The 14,777-nt window shown below is 51.2% G+C and overlaps 1 protein-coding gene across 1 annotated transcript in view; it reads right to left on the bottom strand.

Moving 5' to 3' along the window:
- The window catches only part of pcsk5a (proprotein convertase subtilisin/kexin type 5a), a 58,114-nt gene that overhangs the window by 5,489 nt on the left and 37,848 nt on the right, over positions 1–14,777 (bottom strand). The window contains exons 32-34 of the mRNA XM_030085552.1: positions 4,941–5,177; positions 4,688–4,859; positions 3,794–4,011 (exon numbers count right to left, since the gene is read on the bottom strand). Coding sequence (XP_029941412.1) covers positions 3,794–4,011; positions 4,688–4,859; positions 4,941–5,177 — 627 coding nt within the window. The remainder of the gene's footprint in view (positions 1–3,793; positions 4,012–4,687; positions 4,860–4,940; positions 5,178–14,777) is intronic.

The following is a 14,777-nucleotide window of genomic DNA, read 5'->3' as shown; positions in this document are numbered from 1 at the left end:
AGGGTAAAAAAAAAAAAAGAATCCTTATTGCTGTAATATTCTTAGTTCACACTCAGTTTAGTAATCCTGCTCTGGGTCGTCTTCCCTCTCATTCTTGGGCTGCGCTTCATGTTTTCATGGAGAGAGAGAGAGCATCACATGCTGGATGAAGGCTGAGCTGTGGGGCGATCGGGGGAGAGAGAGAATAACCTGCGACTCGTCCACGTTTCTGTTACTGCCCTACTTGTGTAGCAGTGTTGGTGCAAATTAGACGTGTTTTCTCTGGATCTGGCTGCTGCATGGCGACTCAATCTACATTTGGCTCGCTTTTGCTCCACGTCGTTTTTTTGAAACCTAAAGTCAGTCCAAACAGCTGAACTACAGTTCTTTTTTGATATCAGCGGCTCCGCTCCCTCTCCTGCTGTCATCTCAGCCATTTTCACACCGAGAACGAGTCACACTGAAAACCTTCTGCTCCTCACGACACCGCAGAGCACACTGCAGGGTTTGTTGTTAGCAACCTGACGCTAGTTAGCTGCAGCGGTGCAGTGCAGACATACTTGCTTCCTGTTGTCATTTGTGATTGGCCGGTGGCCCGGAACGCGAGATTCGAACGTTTTGATTGGCGGATAGGTCTGTCACTGAAATGCCTCGGAAAAACCTCAGCCCTGTGCGGCTCGGTTACCACAGCAGTTAAAACCTCAATTTCGATGCGGTGTCGGTTAATCGTGCAGCCCTAAGTTTTATTGTTTATTTCAACAATCAGTCCTTTTGAAGCAAGAACAGTGTAGAATCCGCAATGAGGGGAGGAACACCCTGAGCTACTGAGTTTTATTAGACTTGTCAGTATGAAGTAAGTCAGGCCAGTCCAGTCCACAAAGATACCGATGTGCCTGAAATGAAGACAATAACCCCTAAATTCCACTGCGTCCGTTTGCGCTGCGCTCCGCTCAGCTCCGCTCTGTTTTGTCAGAACCCTCCGCTCTGCGCCGCTGCGTCTCTGTTCCGCCGCCGGAGAAGCAGAGCAGCGCTGCGCTATTCAGCATCGACCTCCAGAAGCTGAGCAGTCTGGGCCTCACTGCCGTCTTTCTCTGTACATCCTGGTAGAAAGGATGATGGGGTCAGATAAAATGTTATGATTCTCCACTTCCAAAACCAGCGTCTCTTCATCCTGGCTGTTGTGCTTCAACACGCTGAATTTCGTGCGACAGGATGTTGACATTCAGGCCTTTCAGAATAAAATGCATACATGGTCCTGAATATGTATTTTGTAGAAAACACGAAATTTATGGACAACAGCCTGCAAACGGGCCGTATATGCAGCTGTGTGAACATTCAGAAACATTCAACTACAGCTTGATTACAGGCAAAACAGAAGTTTGTCATATAAGACTTGATAGTGTGTTTTAGTTTTTGTTTGCCTGCTTTTTTTTTTTTTTATTTGAGTTTTCACAAAATAAGAATATTTTCCAGAAAAAAGTCAGAAATGGAAAAAAATAAAATAAAAAAATTTCCCCAAAAAAGAAAGAAGAAAGAATATGTATATACATATACACACATACACACAAACATAAAATAAAACCACAAAATAAATTAAATTTGAAAGGAAGAAAAAACAAAAAACAACCAAAAAAAAATTAAATAAATACTGTGAAAAATATGATATGACTCAGCAAAATATGATATTAAAGCAATCTTGGATTGAATTCAGCATAATTTGAAAAGTTTTCCTTTTGAAAGAGAATAGCAAAAAAGAAAAGAAACATATACATATATGTATATATACATATACACATACATGTTCAAGCCGCCCAAGAGCATTATAATTGGTGTCCACAGCACCTTAACTATAATAAAAAAAAAAAGGGAAAAAACATAGAGAACATGGCCTTCGAGGTAGAAAAGTAAATAATGAGGTCAGCTGCCTGCTTTTTAAAGTGTACATTTTAATCAGTATGGTATGTCTATTCGTGCTATATCTGAAAATTAATGTGAGGACAAATAAAACGTCTTTAAACAGTTTGAAGTTTTTAATAAAGAAAAATGATTTTATTTTGTATAAAGCCGGAGGTTGTTAGAGTTCTCTTTCCTGTTTGGTGCATCTGAACTGTGGACATTTATGCGTACGGAGACGTGGACGGACCGGTCCGGAGAGAGAAACAGACCTCGGCTCTATCTTGGACTGACGGAGCGGAGCGGGGCGGAGGCTGTGGAATCAGCTACTGTCATTAAGATAGTAACGTATTTGCTGCGGCGGTCGGAGCGGAGCGGAGCGCATGCAGTGGAATTTAGGGGTAAGTTCAACAAAAACTATTTTTTCAAAATCAGCTAAGTGGCTGTGTAAATAACCAAGTCTGGGTGAAAGATCGTTTTAACATCTGGAACTGAATCTCTAAAAAGCCCTTTGAGACGCCGATTCACTGTGAACATCTGAAGCTTCCTGAAATTATCCTGCTCTTCTTGACCCGGCCTCCAGACCAGCCGCTCCGTCTTTCCTCATCAGTTGACTTGAGCAGAATCTTAGAGTTGTAGAAGGTGTGACAGCTCCAGAACGTGTGAGAGATCTAGAATGTGTAAGACTTCCAGAACGTGTGAGATTTCCAGTGCGTGCAAGTTCTAGAAAGTGCGAGAAACTTTGTCAGACATCCAGAATTCATCAGAGATCCAACATTTGTCAAGATGTAGAAGTTTGAGAAAGAATGAGTTCTGGACTGCACAAGACAACTGGAGTGTCTCTGTACGATCTGTCAAAGTTCTACAAATTCAGAGAGAACCGGAGCTTGTTGGAGATCCAGAGAAGAGAATCTGAGCGTTCCAGACAGTCTGAGCTTTAGAATTAATGAGTTTTACAATTTAAAGTTTTAGAGATTTAGAATCCACAGGAGTTCTGGAGTTCCTCAGGGATCTGACATGTGTTGGGCCTCCAGACTGTGAGAGCTGTAGAACATATGAGACATGTGTCAGGTGATTTGTAAGTGATCTAGAATGTTTTGGAGTTCTAGAATCTGCTGAAATCTACAGATCTGGAGAATGTGAGAGTTCTTGAAAGGGCGACTTTGAGAAATGGTGACAGTTGATCAAACAGTGGTAATGTTTTTTGGGAATCTGTAAGAAATCTGGAATGTTTCAGAATTCGGCCATCTGTCAAAACTCCCAGTTCATTTTAAAGCTATAGTGCGTAACTTCGGTCGCCCTCTAGCGGAATTCTGCGTTACAACAATAAAGCGGCACTTCCACATGACGTACGCCCAGGTGTGCCCCCCCCCCCCAAGAATTATATATATTGAAAAATCCAGCGAGATGTTAGAGGAGCCGATCGGCTTCATCTGCATTTTGTCATCTCCACCAGCAGTGGCCTGGCTAACACGGACATTCAGAGACATTTTTAAGTTATGCACTATAGCTTTAAAGTTCCAGAATGAGCAAAAGCTAAAAAAATATCGTCATAGATCTGGAATGTTTCAGAGTTTTTCTACTGGATTATCCAGAACATTCTTTTAGTTAAAGACTTTTATTTAATTTTACTTTCCTCGTATATAAACTGTATTTGAACCAAAAAGAAATTCCTCGCAAGCAGAATCTGACTTGTAATCTCATTACAGTTTGTGTTCCAGCTCACACTGTTTCGCTGTGACTGATGGGAAATCAGCCCTTCAGACGTTCTCCTTGTTCTCGCCGGATGTGGATTCAGAGAACATCAGAGTCTGTTCTGTGAAGAACATCTACGGTCCTCTCACATCTGCAGTCACATCAATATCTCACATTTCTCACACTCACTCTGTCTTTGTGTGTGTGTGTGTGTGTGTGTGTGTACCGGAGCACGTCCTGCAGCTGGCGTGGCAGGGCTCGCAGGTGCGGTGCTCGCCGTCGTGGTAGTGCCCGGGCGGGCAGGAGGGGGCGCAGCGGCCGTCCCTGCGCAGGAAGAGGAGGCCCGGCGAGCAGCTCAGGCAGCCGTCCTCGCCGCCGCCCAGACACTCCCCGCAGCTCGGGTCGCACCGCTCACACGCCCGCGAGGCGGCGTCTCCATAGTGACTGCTCCACAGATGGTCAGAGCGACGAGAGATTAGATCAATCAGGACAAATGAGATTAGAGACCGGCCGTCCTCTGAGGACACACTGCTCCACAGCATGGAGACACATCATTAGAATGACAATAAACCGACATGGAAGACACAGGCAGGTGTCACAACAGAGGCGCTGCTGCGCCGCTCTTCAGTGGTGACAATTTAACTGTGGATCAATTTAACGGAACGTTAAGTTAGCTCTCTCAGGCCTCGTTTACGCCACAGCGTTATCGGATGCAGCTGTGAAGTGTTTTCATTTCAGGGAGGTTTCTTGAGTGCGTGACGACACGGAGAAAACAAAACCATGTAGCTCCGATGTTGCTCCTGTTTGTTCCTGCAGAGAACGGACTTTCTGGAGCTCCATCTCAGGAGTCGTTTTCTAAAAGTTGTGTTTTCAGGGGCTCCAGCACTGTTATGGAAACGGCCTTCAGTCTCAGTGAGAGTGGCTCCATGACAGAGACAAACCGCGGGGCCACCTAGTGGCCGGGCAGTCTAACTACGTCACTCTCGGCCTTCCTGCCAGCGCCGTGTGAAGGGGCGTCGTTTTCAGAACGCTGCTGGGTAAAACATGTAACTTCTGTGAGGGCTGCGGCGTACGAGGCCTGAGCTCCAGGCGACGGAGGACGGCGAGCGGGTCAACCCACCCGTGCTGGCAGCTTTCCACACACTCCTTGCCCTCTCGGAAAAAGTGAGCTGCGCAGACGAGACACTGGTGGCTGTGTTCTCCGACGCAGGACTGGCAGGCGGCGTGGCAGGCCCGGCATCGCCGCCCGTCCTCGTAGTAACCCTCCGGGCAGCCGTCCATGCAGGTGCCATCTGCAGCAACAGACGACAGCAGCCGGTGGGCAGCCGCGGCCGGGGGGCGCGTCCGGGAGGGCGGGCCCTCGGAGGACTCACTGAGCAGGAGGTGTCTGGGGCCGCAGCTCAGGCACTGGCTCCTCCCGGGGCCCCGGCAGCCGTGGCAGTGCTTGTGGCAGGGCCGGCAGCCCCCGTCCCGCTCCGCGTACTGCCGCGGCGAGCAGGCGGCCGGCGGCGGCACGCAGTGCCCCGAGCCGTCCGGCCGCCGGTCCTCCCTGCAGCCGCTGCAGGAGCCGGCGTCGGGCCCCGAACAGGTGAGGCAGGACGAGTGACAGTCTGGAAGCAGAAGAGCACACATTACAGGACGCGTCTGCGCTCCACCGGGCGGCCAGGCTGGACGAGGAGGCTTTAGACTGTGTCAAGACTGTGTCGGAAAACTGAGCGCCTCTGGAAATCCAGGAAGCTCCAGGTTCACAGACTACATACCCGGGATGTGATGTCCTTAAATAAAACCATTAAGGAGGCAAGATCCAAATACTCTGCTGCTCTGACAGCATCAGGTAAGAAAAATCCCAAAGTGTCATTCAAAAGATCATTCATGTGTTCATCTCCTCGGCTGGACTACTGCAGCAGGTGTTCACTGCCTCACCAGGAAGAGCTGCTGGTCTCCAGAACGTCCAGAACTCAGCTGCCGGGCTGCTGACCAGCGCCACCAGGAGGTGGAGGCTCCCTGCTCCACCTGGAGGTCCCACATCACACCTGTGTTCAGATCCCTCCTCTGGCCCCCTGCTGGGCTCCGTGTCCAGGTTAAAGTCCTGGTGCTGACCTTCTGACCCCTACAGGGTCAGGCTCCCATGTACATCAGAGACTTCATCAAGCCCGACAGCTCGGCCCGGAGCCTGAGGTCACCGGACCAGAACCTGCTGAGAGTTCCCCGGACTCGTTTTAAAACCAGGGGTGACTGCTGGTTCAAATCCCCCACCTGGCCTCTGGGACCAGCTTCCTCCAGCCCTGCTCCCTGGACTCAGTGGAGGCTTCAAAAACACTTAAAAACATTCCTGTTCCAGAAGACATTCCAGACCCTCTGGTCAGCGCTGTCCTGGCAGAACCAGGTTCCTATATGAACTCATCGCTTGATTTTTACGTACTGTGCTGTGTTTTGATCTGTATTTGATTTTTACACTGAGAAGCACTTAGTGACGGTCGGTCTGGGAAAAACGCTATATAAATAAATTTTACTTACTTTATCTACACAGTTTTACGTTTTCAGTGTCGAAAATCAGCTTTCAAATGAGACGCACAACAGCAGACAAGAACGAACCAGACAGAAGCAGTGAGTTAAGAGGACGAAAGCAATGTGGGTCAGTAATGAGACACACTTCCAAAAAGCAACGTGCAGCCATTAAGAATCACTTCTAATGGAACAGAATGGAAGGCACTGGACTAACCCCAGCTGGAACCTCTTTACAGGACGGCTCTGAAGATCATAGAATCAACTGAGGCAGTTTGGAATACTTGAGCTTCTCAATCCATTTTATCGGCGTCAGAATTTGTGAATTTGGGATATATATAACTCTGTTCTCTCCCGAGCTGGGCGGTATCTCCTTCAAGCTCGGGTCCTCGAGTCCTGGGAGCTGGAGGGTTCTGCAGGATCTACCAGAGTCCTGGAGCTGGAGGGTTCTGCAGGATCTACCAGAGTCCTGGAGCTGGCGGGTTCTGCAGGATCTACCAGAGTCCTGGGAGCTGGAGGGTTCTGCAGGATCTACCAGAGTCCTGGAGCTGGCGGGTTCTGCAGGATCTACCAGAGTCCTGGGAGCTGGAGGGTTCTGCAGGATCTACCAGAGTCCTGGAGCTGGAGGGTTCTGCAGGATCTACCAGAGTCCTGGGAGCTGGAGGGTTCTGCAGGATCTACCAGAGTCCTGGAGCTGGAGGGTTCTGCAGGATCTACCAGAGTCCTGGGAGCTGGAGGGTTCTGCAGGATCTACCAGAGTCCTGGAGCTGGAGGGTTTTGCAGGATCTACCAGAGTCCTGGAGCTGGAGGGTTTTGCAGGATCTACCAGAGTCCTGGGAGCTGGAGGGTTCTGCAGGATCTACCAGAGTCCTGGAGCTGGAGGGTTCTGCAGGATCTACCAGAGTCCTGGAGCTGGAGGGTTCTGCAGGATCTACCAGAGTCCTGGAGCTGGAGGGTTCTGCAGGATCTACCAGAGTCCTGGAGCTGGAGGGTTCTGCAGGATCTACCAGAGTCCTGGAGCTGGAGGGTTCTGCAGGATCTACCAGAGTCCTGAGGCCTCCCGCCTCAGGACTCTGGACTTGGACTGATGGTAGTTCCGCTGTGCCTGTTCAGTGTCTGTCTATGTGACTGTCGAGCTCACTGGGTTACAGCGCTGGCTTGGAAAGTCATGGGTTCAATCCCCAGTCAGAGCCAGGAACATAACCAAGTGGGCCCTTGGGCAAAGCGCCATACCTCAACAATGAGTGACAAACAGACCAACAGCGTCTTACCAGCCCCAAAGGTCAATGTTCATACCAAGTGTGATGGAGCCACCACATCCTGAAGAGAAAGATGGCTACTGAACAGAAAGGTCAGAAAACACTTTTCCTGTCCACAAGCTTTTGTTACTGCGGTCACAATACGCTGGGACCCGTAACAAGAACCGAGATCAACACACTCTAAACACGTAAAAGAAATGGGGAACGGCTTTAATGCTAGCTACACCATCTTCAGATTCTGATGTCTCCATGTAAACAGACGTCAATTCAAAATGTTGATATGAAAACATGAAACTGTTCTGAAAGGAAAATGCAGAAGCAGTGTTTCTTCCTGGAGGCGCTGAGGTGTGAACGGAGCCTTGGGCACAGCGACAGACTCCAGTTAGTCTCTCAGAGCTGGGAACAACGGAGACCGGCGTCCTCGGGCCTCCTCCAGCCTCTTCCTGTTCGCTCTCAGCTCATTCAGGATATTTCTACCAGTATGTTGTGAGAAGCAAAACTGTTTTCAGCTGTTGAGTTTTCTTCGTGCTATCAGTGAAATCTTTCCCGCTGAAGAGCGCCGTGCCTGTTTTTAACGCCTCCTCCGCTGGCAGCTGCTGAAAGCAGCAACAATGAGACGAGCTTCGCCTGCAACACTTGATCCAGAGAGAAACACACCGACTTCTGTGTTTGAAAAACAAAACTGGAGCGGAGCGGCTCTCTCCAGGGAACCGAGTCTGGCACCGCCGTGCTGTTTGCAGGGTTTGACAGCTGCCTGTTAAGCGTCTGAAAAGCGTAGCTATTTCAGTCTGAGTCAGGAAACACGCTGAGGCGGAGGAGACGCAGGAAGGGCACTCTACAGGACAAACACACTGCTTCTGAGTGTGTGTTCAAACACACGATAACATCCTCCGCTGAATAAACGGCTACAACCTTCCTCTGAAGACTGGCTGCAGGAGCAGGAACAGCTCCAATTAGTGCAGCAAGTCTGTGGAGGAAAACCCCGAACTCTGCAAGCTCCATCTGTGTGCCGTGTGGCGGAGGCTGATGGGTGGAGGCAGATGATGACGGATGCTGACGGATGTTGGTGGACGCTGATGGATGTTGATGGATGTGGATGGATGCTGATGGATGTGGGTGGATGGTGGTGGATGCTGATGGATGTGGGTGGATGGTGGTGGATGTTGATGGATGTGGATGGATGCTGATGGATGTGGGTGGATGGTGGTGGATGCTGATGGATGTGGGTGGATGGTGGTGGATGTTGATGGATGTGGATGGATGCTGATGGATGTGGGTGGATGGTGGTGGATGGTGGTGGATGTTGATGGATGTGGATGGATGCTGATGGATGCTGATGGATGGTGGTGGATGCTGATGGATGGTGGTGGATGTTGATGGATGGTGATGGTTGCTGATGGATGTGGGTGGATGGTGGTGGATGGTGGTGGATGTTGATGGATGTGGATGGATGCTGATGGATGTGGGTGGATGGTGGTGGAATGCTGATGGATGTGGGTGGATGGTGGTGGATGCTGATGGATGCTGATGGATGGTGGTGGATGTTGATGGATGGTGATGGATGCTGATGGATGTGGGTGGATGGTGGTGGATGGTGGTGGATGTTGATGGATGTGGATGGATGCTGATGGATGTGGGTGGATGGTGGTGGATGCTGATGGATGTGGGTGGATGGTGGTGGAAGCTGATGGATGGTGGTGGATGCTGATGGATGCTGATGGATGCTGATGGATGGTGGTGGATGTAGGTGGATGCTGATGGATGGTGGTGGATGCTGATGGATGTGGGTGGATGGTGGTGGATGCTGATGGATGGTGGTTGATGCTGATGGATGCTGATGGATGGTGGTGGATGTTGATGGATGGTGATGGATGCTGATGGATGTGGGTGAATGGTGGTGGATGGTGGTGGATGTTGATGGATGTGGATGGATGCTGATGGATGTGGGTGGATGGTGGTGGATGCTGATGGATGTGGGTGGATGGTGGTGGATGCTGATGGATGTGGGTGGATGGTGGTGGATGCTGATGGATGGTGGTGGATGTAGGTGGATGCTGATGGATGGCGGTGGATGCTGATGGATGCTGATGGATGGTGGTGGATGTTGATGGATGGTGATGGATGCTGATGGATGTGGGTGGATGGTGGTGGATGGTGGTGGATGTTGATGGATGTGGATGGATGGTGATGGATGTGGGTGGATGGTGGTGGATGCTGATGGATGTGGGTGGATGGTGGTGGATGCTGATGGATGGTGGTGGATGCTGATGGATGGTGGTGGATGGTGGTGGATGCTGATGGATGATGGTGGATGTTGATGGATGGTGATGGTTGCTGATGGATGTGGGTGGATGGTGGTGGATGGTGGTGGATGTTGATGGATGTGGATGGATGCTGATGGATGTGGGTGGATGGTGGTGGAATGCTGATGGATGTGGGTGGATGGTGGTGGATGCTGATGGATGCTGATGGATGGTGGTGGATGTTGATGGATGGTGATGGATGCTGATGGATGTGGGTGGATGGTGGTGGATGGTGGTGGATGTTGATGGATGTGGATGGATGCTGATGGATGTGGGTGGATGGTGGTGGATGCTGATGGATGTGGGTGGATGGTGGTGGATGCTGATGGATGGTGGTGGATGCTGATGGATGCTGATGGATGCTGATGGATGGTGGTGGATGTAGGTGGATGCTGATGGATGGTGGTGGATGCTGATGGATGTGGGTGGATGGTGGTGGATGCTGATGGATGGTGGTTGATGCTGATGGATGCTGATGGATGGTGGTGGATGTTGATGGATGGTGATGGATGCTGATGGATGTGGGTGGATGGTGGTGGATGTAGGTGGATGCTGATGGATGGTGGTGGATGCTGATGGATGGTGGTGGATGTAGGTGGATGCTGATGGATGGTGGTGGATGCTGATGGATGGTGGTGGATGTAGGTGGATGCTGATGGATGGCGGTGGATGCTGATGGATGCTGATGGATGGTGGTGGATGTTGATGGATGGTGATGGATGCTGATGGATGTGGGTGGATGGTGGTGGATGCTGATGGATGTGGGTGGATGGTGGTGGATGCTGATGGATGGTGGTGGATGCTGATGGATGGTGGTGGATGGTGGTGGATGTTGATGGATGTGGATGGATGGTGATGGATGTGGGTGGATGGTGGTGGATGCTGATGGATGTGGGTGGATGGTGGTGGATGCTGATGGATGGTGGTGGATGCTGATGGATGGTGGTGGATGTTGATGGATGTGGATGGATGCTGATGGATGTGGGTGGATGGTGGTGGATGCTGATGGATGGTGGTGGATGTAGGTGGATGCTGATGGATGGCGGTGGATGCTGATGGATGTGGGTGGATGGTGGTGGATGCTGATGGATGGTGGTTGATGCTGATGGATGCTGATGGATGGTGGTGGATGTTGATGGATGGTGATGGATGCTGATGGATGTGGGTGAATGGTGGTGGATGGTGGTGGATGTTGATGGATGTGGATGGATGCTGATGGATGTGGGTGGATGGTGGTGGATGCTGATGGATGTGGGTGGATGGTGGTGGATGCTGATGGATGTGGGTGGATGGTGGTGGATGCTGATGGATGGTGGTGGATGTAGGTGGATGCTGATGGATGGCGGTGGATGCTGATGGATGCTGATGGATGGTGGTGGATGTTGATGGATGGTGATGGATGCTGATGGATGTGGGTGGATGGTGGTGGATGGTGGTGGATGTTGATGGATGTGGATGGATGGTGATGGATGTGGGTGGATGGTGGTGGATGCTGATGGATGTGGGTGGATGGTGGTGGATGCTGATGGATGGTGGTGGATGCTGATGGATGGTGGTGGATGTTGATGGATGTGGATGGATGCTGATGGATGTGGGTGGATGGTGGTGGATGCTGATGGATGGTGGTGGATGTAGGTGGATGCTGATGGATGGCGGTGGATGCTGATGGATGTGGGTGGATGGTGGTGGATGTGGGTGGATGGTGGTGGATGCTGATGGATGTGGGTGGATGGTGGTGGATGCTGATGGATGCTGATGGATGGTGGTGGATGTTGATGGATGTGGATGGATGGTGGTGGATGGTGGTGGATGCTGATGGATGGTGGTGGATGTTGATGGATGTGGATGGATGCTGATGGATGTGGGTGGATGCTGATGGATGCTGGTGGATGCTGATGGATGCTGATGGATGGTGGTGGATGCTGATGGATGTGGATGGATGCTGGTGGATGCTGATGGATGTGGGTGGATGCTGATGGATGGTGGTGGATGCTGATGGATGGTGGTGGATGTTGATGGATGGTGATGGATGCTGATGGATGTGGGTGGATGGTGGTGGATGGTGGTGGATGTTGATGGATGTGGATGGATGCTGATGGATGTGGGTGGATGGTGGTGGATGCTGATGGATGGTGGTGGATGCTGATGGATGCTGATGGATGCTGGTGGATGTAGGTGGATGCTGATGGATGGTGGTGGATGCTGATGGATGCTGATGGATGCTGGTGGATGTAGGTGGATGCTGATGGATGGTGGTGGATGCTGATGGATGTGGGTGGATGGTGGTGGATGCTGATGGATGGTGGTTGATGCTGATGGATGCTGATGGATGGTGGTGGATGTTGATGGATGGTGATGGATGCTGATGGATGTGGGTGGATGGTGGTGGATGCTGATGGATGTGGGTGGATGGTGGTGGATGTTGATGGATGTGGATGGATGCTGATGGATGTGGGTGGATTGTGGTGGATGCTGAAGGATGTGGGTGGATGGTGGTGGATGTTGATGGATGTGGATGGAAGCTGATGGATGTGGGTGGATGGTGGTGGATGGTGGTGGATGTTGATGGATGTGGATGGATGCTGATGGATGCTGATGGATGGTGGTGGATGTTGATGGATGGTGATGGATGCTGATGGATGTGGGTGGATGGTGGTGGATGTTGATGGATGTGGATGGATGCTGATGGATGTGGGTGGATGGTGGTGGATGGTGGTGGATGTTGATGGATGTGGATGGATGCTGATGGATGTGGGTGGATGGTGGTGGATGCTGATGGATGCTGGTGGATGCTGATGGATGTGGATGGATGCTGATGGATGCTGATGGATGGTGGTGGATGTTGATGGATGGTGATGGATGCTGATGGATGTGGGTGGATGGTGGTGGATGGTGGTGGATGTTGATGGATGTGGATGGATGCTGATGGATGTGGGTGGATGGTGGTGGATGCTGATGGATGTGGGTGGATGGTGGTTGATGTTGATGGATGTGGATGGATGCTGATGGATGTGGGTGGATGGTGGTGGATGCTGATGGATGTGGGTGGATGGTGGTGGATGCTGATGGATGTGGGTGGATGGTGGTGGATGTTGATGGATGTGGATGGATGCTGATGGATGTGGGTGGATGGTGGTGGATGGTGGTGGATGTTGATGGATGTGGATGGATGCTGATGGATGCTGATGGATGGTGGTGGATGCTGATGGATGGTGGTGGATGTTGATGGATGGTGATGGTTGCTGATGGATGTGGGTGGATGGTGGTGGATGGTGGTGGATGCTGATGGATGCTGGTGGATGCTGATGGATGCTGATGGATGGTGGTGGATGCTGATGGATGTGGATGGATGCTGGTGGATGCTGATGGATGTGGGTGGATGCTGATGGATGGTGGTGGATGCTGATGGATGGTGGTGGATGTTGATGGATGGTGATGGATGCTGATGGATGTGGGTGGATGGTGGTGGATGGTGGTGGATGTTGATGGATGTGGATGGATGCTGATGGATGTGGGTGGATGGTGGTGGATGCTGATGGATGGTGGTGGATGCTGATGGATGCTGATGGATGCTGGTGGATGTAGGTGGATGCTGATGGATGGTGGTGGATGCTGATGGATGTGGGTGGATGGTGGTGGATGCTGATGGATGGTGGTTGATGCTGATGGATGCTGATGGATGGTGGTGGATGTTGATGGATGGTGATGGATGCTGATGGATGTGGGTGGATGGTGGTGGATGCTGATGGATGTGGGTGGATGGTGGTGGATGTTGATGGATGTGGATGGATGCTGATGGATGTGGGTGGATTGTGGTGGATGCTGAAGGATGTGGGTGGATGGTGGTGGATGTTGATGGATGTGGATGGAAGCTGATGGATGTGGGTGGATGGTGGTGGATGGTGGTGGATGTTGATGGATGTGGATGGATGCTGATGGATGCTGATGGATGGTGGTGGATGTTGATGGATGGTGATGGATGCTGATGGATGTGGGTGGATGGTGGTGGATGTTGATGGATGTGGATGGATGCTGATGGATGTGGGTGGATGGTGGTGGATGGTGGTGGATGTTGATGGATGTGGATGGATGCTGATGGATGTGGGTGGATGGTGGTGGATGCTGATGGATGCTGGTGGATGCTGATGGATGTGGATGGATGCTGATGGATGCTGATGGATGGTGGTGGATGTTGATGGATGGTGATGGATGCTGATGGATGTGGGTGGATGGTGGTGGATGGTGGTGGATGTTGATGGATGTGGATGGATGCTGATGGATGTGGGTGGATGGTGGTGGATGCTGATGGATGTGGGTGGATGGTGGTGGATGTTGATGGATGTGGATGGATGCTGATGGATGTGGGTGGATGGTGGTGGATGCTGATGGATGTGGGTGGATGGTGGTGGATGTTGATGGATGTGGATTGATGCTGATGGATGTGGGTGGATGGTGGTGGATGGTGGTGGATGTTGATGGATGTGGATGGATGCTGATGGATGCTGATGGATGGTGGTGGATGTTGATGGATGGTGATGGATGTTGATGGATGTGGATGGATGCTGATGGATGTGGGTGGATGGTGGTGGATGCTGATGGATGGTGGTGGATGCTGATGGATGTGGGTGGATGGTGGTGGATGCTGATGGATGTGGGTGGATGGTGGTGGATGCTGATGGATGGTGGTGGATGTAGGTGGATGCTGATGGATGGCGGTGGATGCTGATGGATGCTGATGGATGGTGGTGGATGTTGATGGATGGTGATGGATGCTGATGGATGTGGGTGGATGGTGGTGGATGGTGGTGGATGTTGATGGATGTGGATGGATGGTGATGGATGTGGGTGGATGGTGGTGGATGCTGATGGATGTGGGTGGATGGTGGTGGATGCTGATGGATGGTGGTGGATGCTGATGGATGGTGGTGGATGTTGATGGATGTGGATGGATGCTGATGGATGTGGGTGGATGGTGGTGGATGCTGATGGATGGTGGTGGATGTAGGTGGATGCTGATGGATGGCGGTGGATGCTGATGGATGTGGGTGGATGGTGGTGGATGTGGGTGGATGGTGGTGGATGCTGATGGATGTGGGTGGATGGTGGTGGATGCTGATGGATGCTGATGGATGGTGGTGGATGT

The sequence above is a fragment of the Salarias fasciatus genome, assembly GCF_902148845.1.
Source record: "Salarias fasciatus chromosome 7 unlocalized genomic scaffold, fSalaFa1.1 super_scaffold_4, whole genome shotgun sequence".
In the NCBI taxonomy this organism is placed as follows: domain Eukaryota; kingdom Metazoa; phylum Chordata; class Actinopteri; order Blenniiformes; family Blenniidae; genus Salarias; species Salarias fasciatus.
This window is presented reverse-complemented; position numbering and strand designations above follow the sequence as displayed.